This window comes from Trichoplusia ni, chromosome 14 (assembly GCF_003590095.1).
Source record: "Trichoplusia ni isolate ovarian cell line Hi5 chromosome 14, tn1, whole genome shotgun sequence".
NCBI classification, from domain to species: Eukaryota; Metazoa; Arthropoda; class Insecta; order Lepidoptera; family Noctuidae; genus Trichoplusia; species Trichoplusia ni.
Genome location: NC_039491.1, coordinates 9,211,386 through 9,234,583, shown reverse-complemented (window position 1 = coordinate 9,234,583; position 23,198 = coordinate 9,211,386). Strand labels below are relative to the sequence as shown.

Below are 23,198 nucleotides of genomic sequence, written 5' to 3'. Positions count from 1 at the left end.
ATTGAATTGAATTTAAGTATCCTTATATTTCTATAAGAATAAACACAGAAACACGTAAATTTATATTGAAACATTGTGCTAATACAAAATGTCGATGGCACAAACTGATGTTACGTAAATTCTTCTATTAGAAGTGAATTTATATGCGAACATAAAATGTTATCACTTACAGGAATCCTGTATAGCAACGGAAGAGCAAATCCGGGAAAATTCATCCCAAAAGAGTTTTTATAGTTTGAAATAGATTTTAGCTCTCTAAGTATTCTGGTACACATTGATTAAAATATAACGTCCTTTTGCGATGTTGTAGTGCAGCAAGTAATTTTGCTTTAATCAGCTGCCTCTTTGAAATTTAAAAGATAAAAAAAAATATTCTTGTCCGCGCTTCTTCAATTTTTTTATAGTTGTGGAAAATCTAGGCTGGTAGCTTTTTTACCTTGAAAAAGAAAATTACTCCCTCATTAAGGCCTTAAATCCTTGTGTCATTTGGATGTACTATGTTTATCAAAATATTCAAATCATATGCACAAATACATCAAGAGGCAGATCATGCTAGTTCTATATGGGGATCGAACCCCCAAAACGACGCGCAAAGCGGCTTTGTTGTGGCGATCGCCACTTGGCAAACTGTGCGGTCGGAAACCAAAATATCTATAAAGCTGTTAATGTTTACTTGATACCTCTTTAGTGGAATATCAAATTCATAAAATTATGTAATTAGATTCTGGTTATTAACAGAATGATAGGAAAAGCAACCACTAAAAGAAAACTACTTGAAATGTTGGAATACTCAAAGCTAATAATCTTAAGTACTGGGAATTTCAGAATCACTGAATGACATCTTGATTTAGAGTAATTCAACATGATCATATTTTTTCATTAAAATAAAAATGAATAACTAAACGCCTATCAATTCCCTAAGGAAAGGGACCAACGGTAACCTACACACAACAAAAATTATATCGTATCAGAAACAAGTAAATCATTTTGCAGCGGAATTTTTGTTCTGAAAATCTAGTGCCAGCCGAGCTATCCGTTAACGGAGTTTTTTTATTAATTGGGCCGAGCTGTAACCTAGTTATTCAATCTGATATCCGAAGTACCCAAAGGGAATCTGAAAGGTTCAACGTTCTAATTTCGACAAACAATTCAATTGGTATTGATTGAGATTATTTTAAACGAAGTTCAAGATTTAATAACAATGTCTAATTCTATTCTAATCTAAGTGATATTTATATAAAAAGTTTCGGTACCTGCCTCGAATAAAAAAAGACCTTCTCTTTTTCTCAAAGTAAAGATGTGACTTAATTATTTGATAAGGCAACAAAATATCCGGCTAAAAAGGAAAACCGAAAAAGAACAACACATTAACATAACACTAACCAAAAATTTTTGATTTCATTCACAGGATATCTTAAAACTCCAACCTCCAAAAACATTATTATTACTAAGCTAGATAACTCTGTAACGTATCTTTAAAATAATTACCGCAATTTATAATCAACCGAGAACGTAATCTATTCAAATCCCGGCGCTCTACCCCGAAGTACAACATGAGTTTCGTTTATTCAGTCCTTTGCCAAACTACCTTCACGAAGAGCCTTTCAAAAGGGTTATTTTACCATCGCATATCGAACAAAGGGAATATACATTTTTATATATAAAATTGACTTTAAATCCTCGGCTCAGTGTGTATTGACAGTATGGGTGGAATAAATTGAATTTGTCGGTACACTGCTGTTTCTGACCTCGGAATCCTTATCTTTGGAGCTACGATGTTTGGTAGAACTTTCTCTCTTTTATAACGTCATTTCAATGGGTGGTGATAAGGTAACGTGTGGAATTGATAGTGTATTGTTTGGTTTAAACAATTGTTATGTGCGAACATTTCATTGAGTTTGTATTATTTTGTATGAAACTGTCAAAAATGTTTTTATTTGTCTTGACTGTGATGCCAATTTATAAAAGTTAATGTTACGAGTGCTTTGTCAATTTTGTTTGGATAAAAAACTCTGTTGTAGAAACTTTCATTTCTGAATATTTGACTAAAACTGTAATCATTTAGTCGGATGAATTTCATAGTTTTAAAAATATCGAATACATATTTTCACTTTTACGTAAACGAATATGAATATGATGCGATGTCACTGTCAGTTTGCGTTTCATGTCCGTATTATTAAAAAAATAAAAAACAAAATATCCAATTTTTCCTAGAAATCTGCCCGACGGACTAATTAGATTTTTGCTGAAATATTCTATTAATATTAGTATAACATTTACAATGTGACCTCAATCAAGTTGTATGGGTAAATTTTTGTCGCGATAAATTGATTTATCAACCTTTTTCACGAGACTATATGCGAAATATTTTGTATTAATAGGTCAATTGTTCTAAGTACGTGGAATTTGCGATTGAGTTCTCACCGCTTTGGGAATACCCGAATGTCAATAAAATTTGTTTGAACTTCTAACATTCTGTGGTACATGCGTCAGGGCTTACTTAACATTGTTCAGCAGTTGTTTCGACGTCAGATTCTCGGTTTCATTTAAGTTTTAATAAGTTCAATGGCATCATTTACTTTGTGAGACATTTATATAAAAAATTGGTTAGTTCTCAGGACGCTCAACAAAAGTAAAAACTTTAGGTAACTTATGTGATTGAGAAGAATCCTGCCTACTACTACCGTAGAGATAGGGCAATCACATACAAGTAAGTGGCACCGGAACGGTCTTCCGTCTCATAGCATATTATCACTTCAAAAACCTTTATTGACTAACATCACTTTGTGTTTCAATAATTGTCGGGCGAATGAGAAAAAAATCATAAATTATATTAACATAAAATAAACTGTGATTTATCGATCACCGTATTTTATGCAACGGGTGACTTGAAATTCGTAGCTACACTGAAATTGACGGAACCGATTACAGCTTAAAGACCACTTACCAAAATATAAATTTATTACAGATTCTGAATATTTGAAAATTCCCGTTATTCACTTAAATTAATTACTGAAAATACAAAAAGCACTTTCATTAACAAAAATTACTTCAAATTGCCGTTATTAAAACTGCAAGAAACGTTTTACTATACAGTCTGTGATTCTTTGAATTAATTTCATAAAGTGATCAAAAGAAAAAGTTTGTTATGTGTTTTAATTACGCAGAAGTTACATAAATACTTAGTAATTACTGCATATAAGTATTACAATAAACTCGCCCCGCATTACTGAGGGTAATAAATAGAGGTATTTTCTCTTTAAAAAGACTTATACAAGTCTTATATTATCCTAGCAGTCTCCCGCGGTTACGTAACGCATATTCATGTTTTAAGTGAAAATAACTTATGGGAAATCTGAGGCTATTATCTATTTTTGCTCGAATTCCCACGTTCTGATTGGTTTTTTGGAATTCAATTTTAGACACTTATCGATCAACTAGCAGGCTGAATTTCAGGGTAGCTTAAAACCCGATGACAATGCAATTTACAACTATAAAAACGCAGTACATTTATGAAATAATTCCTTAAAAAAATTGGGATTTTAGAGTTTTTAATTTTTTTCATTGAAATTCGTTCAGCCGTTTTTGCGCAAAAAGTGATAGACATCTAGAGATCCTCAAAAACTTTCGTGTTTATAATATTAGTAGGATTATCATAATTTTGTCAGTCTGAAAAATAATTTGAATTCTAAAAAACTTTGTGTTCTTTGTGATCGCGTTCAATTTTCTTGGAACGAAGAACTGTTGATTTTTCAGCTTAACTGCGTTTGAAGTTCAGTTGAATGCGGTTTAATATTGATATTGATGTTGTTCGCGGTAACGTTTTTATAAAATTAGCCCTTGGTAATAATAAAAGACTGATATTGTATTCGTAAATATGTTTTAATTATGAAAAAGATTATCTACTATTGTTTTTAAAGTTAGACTTGTTATACATATCGTTCTATTAGTTTACAGCAAAATAGTTTGTTATTACTTGTTTCTAATATTTTTTACATCACTGCATTTTTGTTTTTATTTTAATAAAAGTCACATGCATAGATACAGCCAGACTTCTAATAAGTATTCATGGAACAAACAAACGTTTGTCCTAAACGGGATCAAACCCTCGAAAGTCATTATGCATTTCTACTTGAAAACAAAATTATTGTTTGCAAAAATTTTAATTATAAGACATTCGAAAGGTATAATATATTTTGGGGTAAACAAAGGCCATCTTTTACCCAGTAGTGTTACACATAAAACAAAACAACGACGACATTTCACTCTAAATCTAAAAATATTCAAACAGCAATTTCAAGAGGAGCGATTAGATTAACGATTTTCTAATCTGTAATTTATAACAGGGCAGCGGCCGAGCCGGACTTCCTTAAGTTCCGGTACCGTTCCGGTCGGTACCGGTTCGTACCGGTTCGTAGTTCGACCACTTCTTGTTAAAACACATTTTGGAACTCGCTTACTTTAAGTGCGCATATTTATGAAGCTGTTCGTTAGTGTGTGTTTAATGTAGGTGTAGGAGTAATGCAAGCTCTCTGTGTGCTTGGTAAACTCGTTTGTGACGGAAAGTTGATAGTTTTGTATATCATCAACTAAGTTGATAGGAAGTTGGTGAAATGTTAGGAAAAGGGGATGTCGTATTTCAATATTATTTGAAACTAAAACAAAATATTTTTTTGCAAAATTACTGGAAGTGCAGTTTACAGTCCTATGCTTTAAAATAAACTACCTGTCCTAAAAATCTGTAGAATACAATCAATTGTACTTTCATTCGAGTAATTTAGTTTAGTCGAAATCTGAATCCTGGAAAAGCAATAAAATTTGCTTTTTTTGGATTTTTTTTCTCCTTTTAGAGTCACATTCCATAATCGGCTGGTGGTTTAGAATATATCGCAACCGGCTTAACCTTCATTAATTGAAGTGGCACTTACAGAAGAAGAATAAACTTCATATCAAATTTTTTAAGCTTTAGTAAAAAGTTATCTCAAAATCGCAATCGATCTAAATTTAAATGAGCCTACTTCCACCCCTGAAACTAAAATTGTTGCAGTTATGCAAACATAGAGTTGTCTAAGATTTTCACCTGTATCAATCTTCAGTATTACCCTCAGTTTTTAGTGGCCACCTTTTTACATCAATTTTCTTAATTACTTGTTTAATATTTAGAAAATAAACAGATCCTTACCATCTCCTTGTTTCCCGTGGCCTTATCAAGCACAGCATCGAGCCACTCCCACTGGCGCCTCGCCTGCACGCTGTTCGATTCTCGGACGCTAAACAAGTTTGTGTTCAGCGCCACTATCCGGAGCTTGCTTTGTTTCTGCTCTATTGTGTAGTATCCTCCTGTTTAGATAATTCTCTGGTTAAAATTTTTATCTAGGATATTGAAATTCCTAAACAGTTTCGGGGTTTATGTTAATTCTACCGATTTTTTGTCAATCAAGATCATTGTATTGATGGACACAGATTGCAATTTGGTATAGAAAATAATTTAAATATCGAAACATCGAATTTAAAGTGGAAGAAAGATGAAAAAAAAAATAACAAAAGCCAAACAGAACAAATTCAAACACTTTGAAAATCGAATCACTTTTCTGTATTCGATTTCATCCGGCAGTCCGGAACACACTTCCAAACATGAACCAGAACCAATTTAGGCAAATCGCGAGCAAGAATAATACCCCAGGCGTATACGAGTTTAAGAACGCCGAATACGCAGTCTCGATTCACTGAAGTTCGTGTTTCTTATTTCCTTCAACCCCCGGAAAGTTTAAACTTTTATAAAGCGGACTCAGCACTAACTTAGAACTGATGGCAGGAAAGTTAGGCGTTCTAGTCTAAAGACATCAAAACAATCACCATATTTAAAAGTCTGCAGAGTTTGCGAAGACGGTGCATCTACTGCTGCATTATGCTCTCCGTAGAGTTGATTGCAGGGCGTATTGTTTCGAAGATTTATAATAGACTATTATTATGCATCTGGTTATTATTTTGGAGCTCCCAAATAGTTTCATCACTTTGATGAATAACAAAACTTTGAAACGGAAAATCAAAAAGCAGTATTTCTTATATACTAATTAAAAACTGATTAACAGATTAATGTTTCATGGAAACTATTCGTACTGAACAGTAATGAACATGCCTTATTCATTTTTCAATTAATCAAATGAAGACTTATTTACATAAGTGGATAATTTATGTTGAATGGGGATTATTACGACTGACAGTCATTATTCAATCTGAATAATTAATTCCTCTTATTAAGTGGTTGTGATTACCGTATTTGAAGGTTTGTAGGGCTTCGAGAGGAAGCCAATGCATCCAGAGATTTGTGAGGCTCTCAGATGGTGCGGGATCCAAATGACCCAGCACTGGGAACACGAAGTGTGAGCTGAACGTTCTGCTCAGTAGATCTGTCATGTTTCTGATGGCCTGGTACTTGTCATCTTCGTTGCCTGTGTAGCGAGCAGCTATGATGTCGCTGAAAAAGAAGAAAATGTTACAAAGGTCCAATAATGAAATGCACCGATTTTATTGATCAGGTTTGCAATTTTTTTTTTGCTTCTTCACATACATTGATCCGCACATATTCAAGGTATTTATTGGTTGGTTGACTAGACTTAATGAACGGCTAGATTTATGAATTTTTTAAACGGATATTTGTTATTAGCTAGGTACACGGCCTGAAATTATATTTCAATTGGATTTGGAATTATCTTTGTACACTTACCCGGTCCACAGCACGAACTCGACGTTTTCTGAGTGGCGAGTGCGCATGTACCGCGCTGCGGACTCGATCAGCTCGAGGGAGCTGTCGCAGGAGTAGTCTCCAAAGCGACCCAACGCTCGATGGTGACCCGAACTGCCTCGCTCGTCTGCCCGGCGACAATCTACGCCAAGATGTTTTTTAATTCATAGTTAAGAAAATTGTTGAAAGAAGAGACGGTGTGTGACGGTGTCAGGTTTCTGATGTAGGGAAATAAGATGGACTCTGCTGGTTCTAGTTAATGATGCGCTGAAAGGAGTTTTTGAAAGGAGTTCTTAAGCTTTTTTCATAAGTACTGACATTTTATTGCAAACAGGGGTTATCTTTGATATTTGGTGCATGGATAAAATGTTTAAGTACTAACAGTTTATCAGGACTTCAAACTTAGTTCATGATGGAGACTGCTTTTAAGCTTAACATTTCAGTCTCCACCCACGTTGTAATTCTGTTAACCACTCTTTGTTTTTGTCAACAGCGACCCTGCGATCACCGACATGAGGTATTCACCCTGGCATGTTGGTTTATTCAACGTCAAGTACGTGATGGATTGTTGGTCGTAACAATGCGGTCTGTGGTTTAAAAATATACACAATTCTTCCATAATAGATGCTGCGCTCACGGATGACCTAATTAAACCGACGTTTTGCATACAAATGACAGTTGCGCCAGTGACACAAAAACAAAATTGGGTTCCAACGTTGGAACAATCTGGTACACTTTGTTCGGACAATAGCGGCTATTGGCTCTCCCATCGCAGGGCAAGTGGAGCGAGCTTTAATTCCATTACGCACTGTCGACTGCGACATTCTATGTGTTAATGCATTTTACGATGCCGTTATCCTGTTTTGGGTTAAAGTCTGAATCATTGTGTCCATGATATATCTATTAAGTACGAATTCATATTTTATGGTTTTAGGTGGAAAATAACAGCTATGTTTTGGTAACTGGCTTTGTTTGACGTGTCTTTCCAATTAGTAATAAAAAAAAATACTTTGTTAAAACCTGTTGCAGTATTTAACAATATGAGGCAGCAAATAAATTTTTTTTGATACTCAGTTACCAAAGCCCATACAAAATGTATTCGACTACAAAAATTTAAACATGATTTTCCAGCACCACATTGAATAGACCGCAACAGGGTATTAACGACGCCTAACAAGTCCCAAAAGAATTCATTAATGTTCTTACAAGTTAATTACATTGTACTTCATTAATACAGGCAAACAAGCTTTAACAATATTTTCATTACCTTCGATACTTCTTGTTCATAATGAGAACGAAATTATTTTTTCTGTTGTTATAGCGAAATTGAGAGCTGAGATAATGAGATTTAGTTTTTTTACGAAGTTGATATTAAGGCTATATCTACAGACCGAATTTTGTTACTGAGAATGTAGGAACATGTTTAATTAGCTTTGATCTAGATAATTAATTTTCTTATTTTATTCGTCACCTGAATACATAAAACCTTTTTAGATGAGGTAGTCGACGGAGAAAGTAATACCATTGTTATCAAAATAAATATTTATGCGGTATTGTAATTAGGTACGAGATGACTTTTTTTTTCTTTTTTAATACTTGATTTTTGCACTAAGAGGTTTAATTTTTATATCGCAAGGGCTCTCTCAAACTAAAACAATCTGACTAGAACCAAACATTCATGGTTCTGACAAATTCTAGTCCTACGCAATGATCGAACCCTCACGTTGCGGTTGTCCTGGGGTAATTGACCTGCTGACTTAGGTATCCATGCCACCAACTATCTACAAAGTCTCTGCTTGACCTATAAACTCCAATGTTAAACTATAAAAAGTACTAGGGTTCTTCTCCGGAAAGTCCCAGCTTTCTTCCCGTAAATTCAAATCGGTCACACATCACGCTTCTACTGCTATACATTTCAAATGACGCAATTTAAAAAACCGTATTTTTACTTACATCTTAGCCAATGCTGTTCTCAAGTAAATACTCTCTATCATTATCAATACAAACTAACAGTAATTAAACAATTGAGTGACGTGTCACTAAATAATTCTAAGAAGGAAAACCGAATGTTTCCCCAAACATTCCTTGGTTTATCCCGGTGAATAACTTATGAGGCTGAACTTAGAAATAGTTAACATTTTGTACCTACGTCTTCTAGTGTCGCCTTGTGATGTGTAGAGCGGGTCATAATGGAAGTCCGTTATGTGCCAAAAGTATCCTGAAACAAAGAAAATATTCACGTTATAACAATGCAGGATAAAGAAAGGATTTATTAGCATAATCTATACTAATATATAAAGCTGAAGAGTTTGTTTGTTTGTTTGAACGCGCTAATCTCAGGAACTACTGGTCCAAATTGAAAAAATATTTTGTGTTGAATAGACCATGCATCGAGGAAGGCTATAGGCTATAAACCATCACGCTGCGACTAATAGGAGCGAAGATACAATGGAAAATGTGAAAAAAACAGGGCAGGTATAAATCATAACTTATATCTTCTACCCACGGGGACGAAGTCGCGGGCAACAGCTAGTATGTTATATTTAGAAGTATAAGTATCAATTGTCTAATACTTAAAGTACAAGCTTTGGTTAGTTTGAGGCTAGTTGACGCTGTGTGAAATCGTTGGTTATTTGTTATGCATTTTTTTTTATTGACAGACTTCTGTTTCGTACTCAAATACTAAGAAAGTCATATTGGTACACACAATGCTTGTCTGCGTTGGGATTGAACCTGCACTTCGTGTGTACAAATCTAAATATGGCAGTGTAATAAAATTCATCTATCAATTTAGGCTAATTGATCTAACTAATCATATTTCAATTAAACAGGGCCATCCTAGGTACTTCATTAAAAAATCACAATTAACTTAAGTAACGCACATATTAAAAAAGATTTTTAATTCAGATTTATTACCTAAGCCGGTTCGTTAGGGCTCATAAAATCTATTGTACCAACTAAAATAAATCTTGTCTGGGATAGCATAATAGCAATTATCTCATATTACAAAACCTTTTGATCTGAATAGTCTGGGCTACGCGTAAGAATTTAGGGCTAATAAAGCAAAATTACATTTACTCGCTAATTAATCGACAAAATTGTGTGTTAAATTTTGAATTGAAACTATTCAAAACCATTCAATAAAATAACAAAAAGTTAAAACTAATGTTACAACTGAACACAGGATAACAGTTTTAATTAAATAAATGCGGACAACATCACATACATTGTTCTGAACCCAAAGTAAGTTGCTAAAGCACTTCTGTTATGGAATTCAGATACAACGAAGGTACCACAAACACCCAGACCCGAGACAATGTAGAAATGTAAATTTTTACATTGACCCGACGGGGGATCGAACCCGGGACCTCAGAGCTAGCGACACCTTGAAACCGGAGCGTGCGCCACTCGACCACGGAGGTCGTCAATTGACTGAAATCTATGTCGCTATAATAAAATCATTTGAAAAAATATAAATAAATAATACAGGCTAGTAATTCCCCTCCTCATATAAAAAGAGGTATATATATCAATACGTTTGCTCACTCCATTATTCACTACATTTGATATGTATCTCAATACAAATCGATCACACGCATTGCAATAAGACCAGCGTAACCTAGGTCACCTAGAGGAGTGGATGAAGAATTACCAATCGTGGTACCGATTTGTCAGTTTGGTATTACCGCCTCTCTCCTTCAAGCAGGCAGATATCCAAGGAGACTTCACAACCAAACCAAATAAAAAATTCTAACCGAAAGAGCACTAACCAATTTTAATGCTGATCAATTAGACAAAAACATTCACCTTCAGAAATACTTACAGGATTGCGTAAAAGAAAATCATGTTTTGGTAATTCGTCTGAATTTATCCTACCCCGTAAGAGGGGTAAGACGAGGCAAAAACGTCTGATTAATGATGCCTCGAGTCAATTGATGAACATGTTGCGTATCTAAACATTCAGAACGGAGTTCATTTTACTAGATGTGAACAGTGTTGGTGTTTTGTATTGAATTTTTATTAATTCGTTGAATGAGAACAATAGCACCCTTGTACATCTTATTGTGTAGTGTTGTGTTTTTTACCATTGTGTGTGTTCTTCAATGAGAAAAAATCGATAGCTTTTTGTCCCTGTTTTTGTCTTGTTATAAATTGAGTGTCATTTTGCAAATTTTAGGTATCTCCCGCTTGTACTGTTTCAATAACTGTATTTAATCCTGGTGTTTTGGAACAGGTCACTTGATATTTGGCATTTCCTTTACCGATAGTAAAGATTTTGTCCGAAGACCTAAAATTTTTCACTTTTCTCTTCCTAGTAGCTAGCTAAATACTTAAATAACCCATACTTTTCTAATGAATAGATAAACTCCTGAAAGTGTAACATCAATTTACAATTAATAAATTAATATTCTCTACAATTACGATTTCTCATTGATCCTCGCCCACAAGTAGGCTTTGTTAAGTAGGAAACTTGTGAAGTGCCGATCATCGCTCTCAATGGCTTCGGTACTCCAGAAGTTCATTATAAAGTCTTCCGTGACGAAATTATGATTTACGGCCCGAAGTCGCTCGTAAAATATGAAATAACCGGCAGCGACATGTCTGAACATGTTTGATAGTAAAAGTAATAAAATTGTGTAAGTTTCGTATGTTGGTTATATGATGTGAAGGAAAATATCATAGCGGTAACCAGCTATAGACGGCTTCGTTGGATGCTGGATTAAATAAGAAAATAGTAATTGGTAATATAGTATATGAGGTTGTTTCTATATAGGGACTGGGTGGGAGGGGGGGGGGAAATGTGCTGGTTTACATTTTTTTTTATTTTGATCCAGTTTTGCCACAGGGACTTTAGGAAGCATAAAGACAAAGTTACAGTTGAATTACTTAACTTTCCTTCTTCGTTTTCCTATAACATCTCAATAGCAAAAATTGCTAAGTTTTAGTTTGTACACGAAATTAAAAATAGTCTTAACCACATTATTATAATTATGAATATAAGTATTTAGTATACTGTTTACAAAAATGACACGCAAATTGAAGCCTTCGATACTAAAGTTTATCTCTTTATAAAATTTTCCAAAGACCAAGAGCTTAATGGAAAAGTGGATTAAAATATTCAGTTTACTAGTTTCCACTACCTTACCGATTTTGCTAATTTCCGGCATATAATGATAAAGTTTAGACCCAGACAATAAGGATTAACTAAAAGTTTTTCCTAAACTATTTTTTTAAAGTATATTGTACTCAAAATTGGTTTTGAAATAAATAATAACAAAAATACTTCACCCAGACTATTATTACTTAGAACAATAATTCTTTTTATTTTGCTTAAAATGAATCCTGCATTAATACATTTAATCCTCCAAGACAACAAACAAAAACTGCACAAGTTGATTGACCACAGGTTAAGCTGCGCTTGATACGACCGTACCGTGGATAGATGATCATTTATGTCATAATGAGTTCCTCAATATTTCGAAAAGGCATGTTAAATTTTGGGCCCAATTGTTATTTATACATAAATCTTTGACAGTCGTTACAGGTATTTAGAAGTCTGACACCCGTGTATTGGAATCGTGTAGCCTAGGGAACTGACTGAATTGTGAAGGTAAGATAGGCAGTCGCTTCGTTTAAAGCAATGGTACTTGGTTTGTATTCGGTTATACTGAAAGCCGACCGATAGTTGGAAAAAGGCATGGCTGATAAAAAGGCTAAAACAAAAGATGTGCTACATTCACATGTACATCTATCTTACACATAGTTACGTTATACAATAGAACATGTATGTATATAATTTATATAATTGCCTCACGCACCAGCCCCATATAATTTTCTCTACATCCGTGAAACATCCCGTGAGACGAGAACCGGCAAATCTCGTTGAATTCAACTCGCGAAATAAATTAGACAAGCGATTTGTATTTCTAGCGGATTAAATTGTCTCCATTTATTAGGCGGCCCGGAGGGCTGTGGGTGTCGTTAATTCTTTATAATATAATGTATTTGGTTTCAAGTTTTCTTTCAGTGTAATTATGTTTTATAGTGGCGATAAATTGTTGTTTTTCTTCCGCTTGGTTTCTATGAAGATCTAGAAAGATTTTTTTGATTTTGTATAATCAAATTAGCTTTTTGAGTCTTCATATACGGCGGAATCAAAATGCTGTACTGTCATTAATACTGCGTAAGAGAAAGTTTATGGTTTATTGGTCATTGATGACCTCCGTGATACTCACAGACAAAAGTGTTTGGAGAAAGGATGTATCTATTAAAATTTTAAATATTTTGGAATCTGATATAGCCAGTCTGCGGTGAACTAGCGTGTTGATCGATGCTCTTGTCATAGTAAGTTTCAACCTTCGATCTCCATGAACCTGTATCAAACATTACTTAAGATTAGACCGTCTCTATGTCTACATGATCCCTTTAAATCCCGGCGGAACGAACTAAACTCCCTATCGAACTCGATTACAGAGGATCAAAATTATTTTCTAAGGACACGGATGTACTACGGTATTCAATATTAGTATTATATAGGTAGGTACAAGCAGTCAATCGCGGTTCCACCCGCCACAATGATTTTTATAGCTGTAAAGCTTAATGCAATTTTAAATCTAATTAAAAGTACGCTATATTATTCCAGGCATATAATCTACCTATGTTTCAAATTTCTTAAAACACATTAGTGGCATCTATAAGGTAGGTACTAAAATAATCTCTTTAAGAATTATAATTACAGAAGGTTTCCGAAAGTCGGCACTAAAAACCATACAAATTCTTAATTTTAAAACTTGCTTAATACAAAAACAAAAGATAAACAACATCTTCTAAAGTATTATGTCACTCTATCTCTTAAGATATTTTAGAGCAAAAATATGCTGTAAATAAGGTAAAATATCGCGTCTTCGTACTCGAAGTAATGGTGAGCTCACAAAAATCGTTAGGTTAATAAATCAGGGCTGTGATTAATGTGACTAGGATGTCCCTTCGGATACAAGAGTAATTGTGACGACAAGAAAAAACTGAATGCGGTTCTATGAAATCCGAGCTTACATGAAATATTTTCTTTAGTTTTTCGTGCAAGGGAAAGGAAAATATTTTGTGGAACTTGGATTTGTTGTTAAGGATAAATCGGAATGAGTACATCAATATTATTTTCTACATATCTTTAGAAGGCAATAAAGAACATACGTATGTTAGTGCTACGTGCATAAAAACGGCGATAAAAAACATTATGGCGCAAACAAAAGACACGATTTTATATTTGATACCGTTACTGAAGCCTTCTTAGTGCATAATTTAAAACTCTCCTAATTTAAATACTGACATCAGGTACATAAATCATGAAAAAAATAAATCAAGTGAAAACAAAAGATTTGACTATCTACATTGAACCACACATAAATTCCTTAGTAATGATGAGTTAACAAAAAGTATGGACGTGTAGTAATTAATGTTTATATTGCTTTGCTATACATTGTGTTCATATATACCGCTTAAAAGAAAACAGACTACACTAATTGGTTTAATTCAAAGCACATGAAACGTCCCCAGCCAGCAGAAATATACGTGAGGCGAATTTAGCGAGTTTTTTGTTCGGTGTAACAAAAACCTTTTGCTATCCAAGAAGCAAGGAATATCCTCTTTGAATAAAACTCTGTTTTTTAAGGTTTCCTTTATGTTATTTTCTTTGAGTCGAATTTCTTTTTTCACTAGGATTATGTTTTTCGGTTGTGATATCTTACGATTCTTTTGTTACAAGCAAGTACCTAACAATTCTAGGAAGACATCAGATCAAAAACTATTGCGAAATGACACTGCGGTAATAAGATTGGAGCATGAATAAAACAAGCATGTCCGATATCGTGATGTGGACTCGAGACGGAATCTTTTCAATTGCTTTTATACATTTTCAATCGGACAATAGAACGAAACATGAAGCAAGAAAATAACAAACTTTAGCGAATAATGAGAAAGTAGAGCTGAAAGTATCGTAGCAATAAATGCTCGTCCTATCTCTACATAAGACCATTTCCCAAAAGTAAAATAGTACATTATTGGAGTGAACAGACAGTTGATATTAATTTACTCCAGGGACCAGTTCTAATTAACTATTCAAACAATCTCGACTCTATCTTGCATAACGTGTCCCAGAGCTCATTTTTTAAATCCTTTGTACCAAGCAATCACAGTACAACGTGTGGTGAAAGAACACAAATTTCTTGGTAATTGGGAACTCAATAAATTCAAACATTAATAAATACTAGAATGTGGACTACGGAACACCGCTTTAGCCCTCTCTAGGGATGAAACCAAGCTTGTATCGTGGCCACGCTGAATACGAAAAGAGGAAAAAAACATAAAGGAGCTAGAAAACTTTGTGAATACTTAAAAATTTATGAAAAGTTTTTGTCGTCTTGCCGTTACAAAGGTTGCAGTAGCATAGCCAAAGGATAGTCAAGTTCAGTGCAGGGCGTCGTATTAAAGTGCATATTAGACACTAGCAAAACGAAATGTGAATTGTTATTTATAGACTACAAGTTGCTTCAATTCCAAATGAAGCTTTCAAATGAATAGCTCAATGCGTCCAGATCTGATTCGTAGCGTCAAAGTAATAATTCATTTTTAATGTTATTTTATATTCAGCAATAACATACATCAAATATATTTCGCATTACAATCATAAAATAATCACCGACAGAATTTCTTCATCCGCGAGCGTGCGAAACGTATCGAGAGAGGAAATAATCAACGAAAAAACCCATTCGTCATTGGGAATAAAGATTTAATACAATGCTGCGGGCGTGAGTTGCGTGATCAACCTATTCCGTACTCACCCATCTATGTATACATACAATATAATAACCCCATTTGATTGATGAACGCGTAAGGTAAGTTTTACGGGGAAGATTAGCGAAGCCTCTATTGTAAGTGCGAATTACATTTGGGTTTTACGACTTGCTTTGAATTATATTATTTATGTTATTATAGTTGGAATATTGTGGGAGGTGACGCTTTAGGAAAACATGTTCTCTGTTAGGCCGCGGTTTCAGAGGCATATAAAACAAAACGCCGTACGCGGCGTCACGATACCTTTTCTATAAAACGGCTTCCGCAGAAATGTAATGGTATAATAATATTATTATCCCCCGCCATTCAACGCCACCTAGTCTCAAATTAAGCAGAGCTTGTATTATGAGTAGGTACTACAAAAGTGAATACAGGCATATTTCAGATAAGTCCCACCAAGACAGAGAACTAATTCTACCAAGACAGAGATCATGCTCATAACACAAACATTTGTGCTGGGTAGCAATCGTACCAAACATACTATGCTATTTACAACGACCGATGAATGAATGAAATTTGGCTTAAAATGACAATTTACGTATCCTCTTAAGCATTTTTCTACACAAAAATTGGAAATTCAGCGCAGGACTGTATACTCAAGGTCAATACAATAAACTTTCAATTATTGTAGTGGCAAAATACTTTAGAGAATAGGAATAATTTCAAATTTAATCCAATTGCCATCCATTCATCGGCCATTGTTAAATAGCAGAATCGGGGCCCAAACACAGTGTCGTGCATGTTATTGTAGAATACTGTGACGCTGTTCACAGCGTGACGTTGTATGCGATCTGTGGCATTCACACACAGCCTCGCCTTATACCAGAAGGCATCGTTGACAACAAAACAAATGATATGCGAATAGGGTCGGGGCATGAATAACATTCCGAATCGTATTAGATTCGCGACGTACTGGGAATAAGTAGGGATATAATGTGGAGATTACTGAGAAATATTGTAGTAAATATGTTGGATATGGTACTGATCTCAATAGGGCTTGAGTAACCATAGTGACTCGGGATCAATATCGATCATTGATCCTGAATCACCATGGTTATTTTTACCTGTATCTATGAGATTATTTTATTTGGTATTTTTTTACATATACATAGGTTCCTTTTTTGATAGTAGGTTTAAGAAAATAATTCGATTTCCGCCGGAGACGTTTGAATGACGTTTTAATAAGAGTTCACGCATAAAAAAAGTTGACTTAATTTCAACACATTTCAATGCCTCGTTCACCGCTACGCTTATAATAGTACAAGGAATTTAATCGTCATGACCTAGTTATATAAAGACATGAATTGTGAAACTAATAATCGAATACCTACCAATAAACAAAATAAGTGGAGTAAGAAGGAAATACAAGTATGAAACAATACTTTGTACAAGTTTATTAGAAGTATAATTGTTTTTATGTAAGGGAAAGCAATAAATTAACGAAGTTGTCGGCACAAATAAATATTACGCTGGCGTTATTTATCGGTCTACGCCTGAAGCAAAAAATAACTATATTTTATTAAACAACATAACATTTATCGTGTGTCTGTATGAAATATTATAGGGAGACCTAATAAGGATGTTTTGTACTTTATTTCAACTCCTAGTATAGTTTAGGGGAAGAAGAAGGAGAATGTCTTAGAAAAATCTATCTAAATTGAAATTTTGTTTTAAACAATCATTTTAGCTAGCTTATTTTATTTGGGACAGTATTATATTCAATACGTCATGTCGAACAATTCCCAACTTAATGAGGTTTTGTCGCTTCGTAGTAGATTTTACAGTCATCTTCAAGCACCAGTATTAGATTTCTTTTATCTCATCATACTATCACATTATCAAGTAATAGACATAAAATGCAGGTCTGTGTTATAACCGATTTGCTTTAAATTAATCTCGCAAGATTTGCTTTCAAACAAAAAGACAGGTGATGCGAGGTAGTATTAGAAAACATTACTCTTAAACATTTGAAAAAAAAGCACATAATATATTTTGCACTGCCTATATTTATTTTTATTATGACTTATTTTTATTATTGACTTATTTGCCTATAGGAAAAAAAAATTGTTAAATTCCAGAAGCTTATCTAATAAATAAATACAGAACTCAAATTAACGACTTCAACCTTTATCAAAAACAAATTAGAATGGTTTATTATAGATTCTCATAAATTATAAATAATGTGGAGCAATTAGACATCAAAGCAACGCCGCGACGTCAATACTTTTGTCGAAAGAAGCCCGCTCTGGTCACGCAAACTTCTCACTAATGACTACGAAGCCCTTCGAATGAAAGACTTGATTACTAACGTTATTAAATTTAGTGTTAAATTAAATTAAATACAATAAGAAACAAAAACATTAGTACATAAGTTCGTCAGCCAATAGTTTGAATTCAAAAGACCTTCCAATTATAAAAATAATTCGTTAATATTTTTTTTGTTTTGTAAATTAGTTATGTTTGTATCACTGTATGGTTATAGATAAGAGTTATACACATACAATGAAAAAGTGTATGAAATAAAAACAAAGTATTAAATAAAATATCTAGTCAATGAGTTTTCCTCAAAGTATTTCTACAAAACGGGTTTTATTCTTATTTTGAAGACAATCTGCTTTAAAAGTATTAAACTGAGATCTAACTACCTCAAAACGTAATAAGATCAAATGTTTTTCACGAAAAAAAAAACTGTTACATGAATCCTCAAAATACACTTCACGAAAACTTTATAAAACCAACTCCAATCCCACCTAATTCGCAGGCTTGACCAACCGGCAATAAAACGAATACGACATTCAATAAAAAGGTTTTATATTTCCACAAGAGCTAACAAAAAGAGTCGTATATTTATTTCATTGTTGCGAGAAAGATTAGTATTCTGTAGCCATCAGTCACGGGGCTGGAATAAAAAAAAAAATAGGCGTACCGCGTACCTAATACTTTATCCTTAATACAATGTCGGCTGTCAGTGTTGTATGAGACGTGGTTCCTACGTCTTGTATTAAGCTGATAAGGCAAATACGAATGAATGTCGTTGTAGCGAGAAATGTATTTTTCATTGTTTTGTCACCTATGACGTAATGTCAAGGCGAATGTTGCTTACTATTTGGTTTAGAAACCTGGTAAATAAATTTTCTTTTTTCTTTTATTTCGAATGAAGGCTTTAATTTGAGCACAAAACAGTATTACTTTAACAATTACTAAAATAGGATTTGAACATGAAGTGTTTTAATTAATTTAAATAAATAATGTGTGTAATTCACGTGTTTTTGTGAGGCCTCGTTGCAGGCCGAGAAAAAGATAATATATAACAAGTATAATTATAACTATTTACCGAAAACAACATACTCATAAAACACAACATCCTTACAACACCAAAACCAAACTAACTAGATACAAATGCAATACATAAGCTCATCAACAAAATAAACCTTCACAAAAATTGATCGTGAAACTTCGATACATCCCTACCTCGTACGCTGGTGTGTTGTTCGAAGATTAACCCAACATCAGGGAAGTCAGATCATCAATCAAGCCAGACCCTCAACAAAGAGACCGGCACCCTGTGATTAGCGTGTCTAAATTATCTACCATCTGACCGTGTGTACCGTAAACTGGATAATACTTTTATATTAATTGATGTTGTTCTAGCTTTAGGGTTTTCGGTAAATATTGTTTAGGCTATATCATGTTCATTGCTCTAAGGTTTATTATTTTACTAAATATTAAAAAAAAAAAACATCTCATTATAAACAGATAGTCCAATAGTCTTTGCATTAAACATAAAATCCAACGCTTAGCTGTCATCCTACACGCTTAAAACAACAAATCCATTATTTATTTCAAGTGAAGTCTTTATTTAGAAAGGCAGTGCTCGACAAAAATCAAGGCTATTACTTAAGGCGCCACATTAATTTAACCGCAGTACCGCAGTTCTGACTAATTCAAACTACGATTTCATACAGATTTCTAATAAAACCTAAATTGACAGGCAGAATAGTCTTCGATTATCAGAACTGGGATTGGAACTCGGAAATAGGTTGTATAAGGCCCTTTGTTCAGGATCCCATTGTCCAAGCCCCAATCAACGCTCTGCCATAGATTTGATAGTGACGATCGGATTTGTTCTCTGGCAATCAAATTGGTATGATTTTTGTTTGTACCTCGAAAATACGAGTCGGAAATCACCTATTGTTAGATGACCTCTGAACAGTTCAACATATTTTCAGCATACAACCTTGACTCTACACGATGAAACACAAGTTTTTGATACACGACGACTTTTTGTCTACACAAAACCTTACAGACTCGCAGATTTTCGCACGCGTTGTGAGAAAATAGAGCGCAAGACTTTATTTGTCAGTCCGTCGTTACCACATGTACAAAAACCTTAAACCTTCGCATTAATATGTAAAAGTCATATTGAAACCGTGTTCCTTTCAACGTTTCGTTAAGGCGCTTACATTTTTCGTCCCACTAAGTCTTGGTAATACATAATATTCATTTCAACGCACTCGTTACACTGACCTACTTAAGGGGGAGCGTATTAAATTATTGTAATGATGAATTTACAAAAGGGGAACTTGGTAACGAATTGAACTGACGCGAGCTATATTTTATAACATTATTAACCTGACAGTCATAGATCTTATCTCTTGGTATGTAGGTTGTAAATTATGACCGAAAGAGATATGCAAAAACGGAATGGAATGGAATATTAACAAAAGATACTAGAAAGATATGTAATTTTAGATTTATCGTTCAGGTGTAGGTATAAAGAGTAGAGTGAAATATATGAGTTTCATGACCAGACTGCCTTCGTAACGAAGTGTTATGTATTATTCATAATATTAAATAAATATACGCTTTTATCTATAGTGCAGTGAGTACTGTTCTATTGGACCCTTGACTAGACTGTTTTATTCAAGGCAATAAACTCATGCTGTATAGCATGTTCTATTCAATTTAGTGATTGTGTTGTGTAATACTCTGTATGATACTTAATTTAAATTTTAGAAATTATAGATGAAAAATGGATATCCTGTACATTGGCATTGTAAACGCAGGAATGATAAATTCTAGGACTAACAGATTTAGTTTTCAATTTTTTTTCTGTAAATTGACAATTTCTGTTGTTCTTCGACTCTTAAGAACCAAAACATTTTACACTATAGTATTTGTTTAAAATATAAATGCTGATTGTTTAGTACAGATAGGTAAAAGACATTTAAGGGTTGACAAGAATATTTGTCGATGGGTACATTTTTTTTTGTCACCATGAGATATAGCCTGTTGACAGATGAACTGACAGACGGCAGTGCCTCATTTAGATTTTGCCGTTTTAATCCTTTTGGTGAGAAACCATAAAAATTGAGAATAATATACACACATAGTAAAAACAAAAAAGAAGTACTATAGAAAAGGTCAATTACATCATTATAATTAACAACGATGACATATCTACCTGAAGGTTATCTTACAAATAATCGAGTCGGAAAAAGCCTGAAAGAATTTCTACTGAAAACCAATGTTAATCTTTGACCTGCGTACCAATTTTCAGGTCACGCAAACCATCGATCATGTATTTAAATTAATTTTGGGATCCTACAACCAGCCTTAAAGGTATATTAGTCCGTGTGAAAGAGAGATGGCACTATACACCGTGTAGTGTTCTATCTCGCTTCCACAGCTAAAATATTATTACGTGACAAATTCAACCGACTGTTTAATTGTTTTATTCATTCTTCTATAGGAAGAGTTACTAGGTATAATCTAGAAACAGTCTAGATACAGATATTATGCTTTAAATGGCCTAAATTTAAAATTTAATTACAGTACTGTTGAACTTAATGTATTTTATCAATTGTTCCTAATCTGACTAAAACTTTAACAAGTAAAGTACTTTTCTATAGTCAGGACAAAATTTCATAGCTTTTTTTTGGATTTTAGCGTCTTGTATTTTTTGTTAGCTTATGATAAAGGACTCTGATTGGGTCCTATAGTCTACTAGTTCAGTGATCCCGATAAAAAATGAGTAAATCAATATCTGGGGCCAATTTCAACAAATCCTATATTAACAAGCGCATATTAGATTGAAATCCAGTACTGACTTGTAACTCAATAAGTAAGTAGCTTATAGCCTATATGATCATGAATCAACTATTAACAACATGTTACTAATATTTCAGTCATGACAAAAGGTTTCACTCCATTAGCCGGACGCTAAAAGCCTATTAGTGATAGCTCGAACTATAGTTAACATAAAACATCAATGTTTTTAAAGTTAATGCCTAGCTTTTGACGATTTATGACTGTAGTATTAAATTTTTGCTAACATGAAATAATAGGGGAATAACATGTTTGGTTTTTATTGTAGTTTATTGAATAAGTATTTTTTTATGTGTATGGATAGTTTATAAGATAAAAAATAGTATTATGTAGTCTAACGAAATTAAACTACTTTTACGGATTTTATCGCGGTTTAATTTTAGATTTTAGTTCCCGACGTTTCGAAACCTTTGCAGGTATCATGGTAACGGGCAGACATGGTGACCATGTCTGCCTAAAATTAAACCGCGATAAAATCCGTAAAAGTAGTTTCATTTCAATGACTAACATTCGCGTAAACCTAAGAAACCACTAGTGTAATGAATTCGTGTTTCCGTATGAGGCAGTATCCGAAATCTATATCTATTGCACCTATTTTGTTAATTTATTTCATAGTATAATATATTTAAACACAAAATACTAAAAAAAACAATCTTAGTCCAAATGAAATCTTCACCAACAGCCCCGCGAATAGGAGAAGAGAATGATATTAGCACTCAACACTTCAAGTGGCAAAATGCTTTATAATTTACCGCAACTCAAGATACATTTGATATACAGTTATTCAACAGCGTATATGCTTCCAAAACTGACTCTCACAAAAAACCAAACAAAAACGAATTTTCTCACAAAGAATCAAAGTCGTTTTTACAATAAACTATTTATATTCAAATCCTTCGTCAGTCGAAATTCCCTCCCAAACATGGGAATTTAGAAACATACAACGTACTAGCAGCAACACAAGTGGGTTAATACTTTCAAAAGTTGGAGGGATCTTGGGGGGCCTTTACCGAGCAGTGGGATCTGCCAAAGGCCTCTTTTAAAATACTATTCTGTAGGAAAACAACAAAAGACAAGTATTTTACTATTATTATTACTATCCTGGAATGTCCAGCTCTTATGAGCGGCGAATGACCAATTTTGTAATAACCCTTTGTAGGAACCCTGGTCATCTCGCCATCTCCGACTGGATATGCCTCGACGCGTCGGTATTGTGTCAGGGACTATTCAGTGGTAATTTTTGTCCCTTGTTTAGTTAGCATATGGCAAAAGTATTTTTAAATCAGACCCAACATGAATTCCTACAAGTAATTATTGAACAACAGATATTTACAAAAATACTGATAGATTGTAAAAACATGTGACCACTTTTGCTGTTGACTGTACTGCGTAGAGCGTCGAACGTAAGTCAATAGGGTTGGTTGTACTAAAAATTCACGGCCGAAACCGGCTTTGCATTTTAAGGGTCGGCAACCGCAGCTATCAAGGTGGATAG

At 33.9% G+C, this 23,198-nt stretch overlaps 1 protein-coding gene across 3 annotated transcripts in view; it reads right to left on the bottom strand.

The window, feature by feature from the left end:
* The window catches only part of LOC113500504 (acid sphingomyelinase-like phosphodiesterase 3a), a 69,503-nt gene that overhangs the window by 4,855 nt on the left and 41,450 nt on the right, over nucleotides 1-23,198 (bottom strand). The window contains exons 3-6 of one of the 3 annotated variants that reach the window (XM_026881328.1): nucleotides 8,895-8,963; nucleotides 6,728-6,887; nucleotides 6,276-6,478; nucleotides 5,183-5,340 (exon numbers count right to left, since the gene is read on the bottom strand). In XM_026881328.1, coding sequence (XP_026737129.1) covers nucleotides 5,183-5,340; nucleotides 6,276-6,478; nucleotides 6,728-6,887; nucleotides 8,895-8,963 — 590 coding nt within the window. Of the gene's footprint in view, nucleotides 1-5,182; nucleotides 5,341-6,275; nucleotides 6,479-6,727; nucleotides 6,888-8,890; nucleotides 8,988-23,198 lie in introns of those variants that run through there. The other 2 variants (XM_026881329.1, XM_026881330.1) reach the window with 2 other exon arrangements.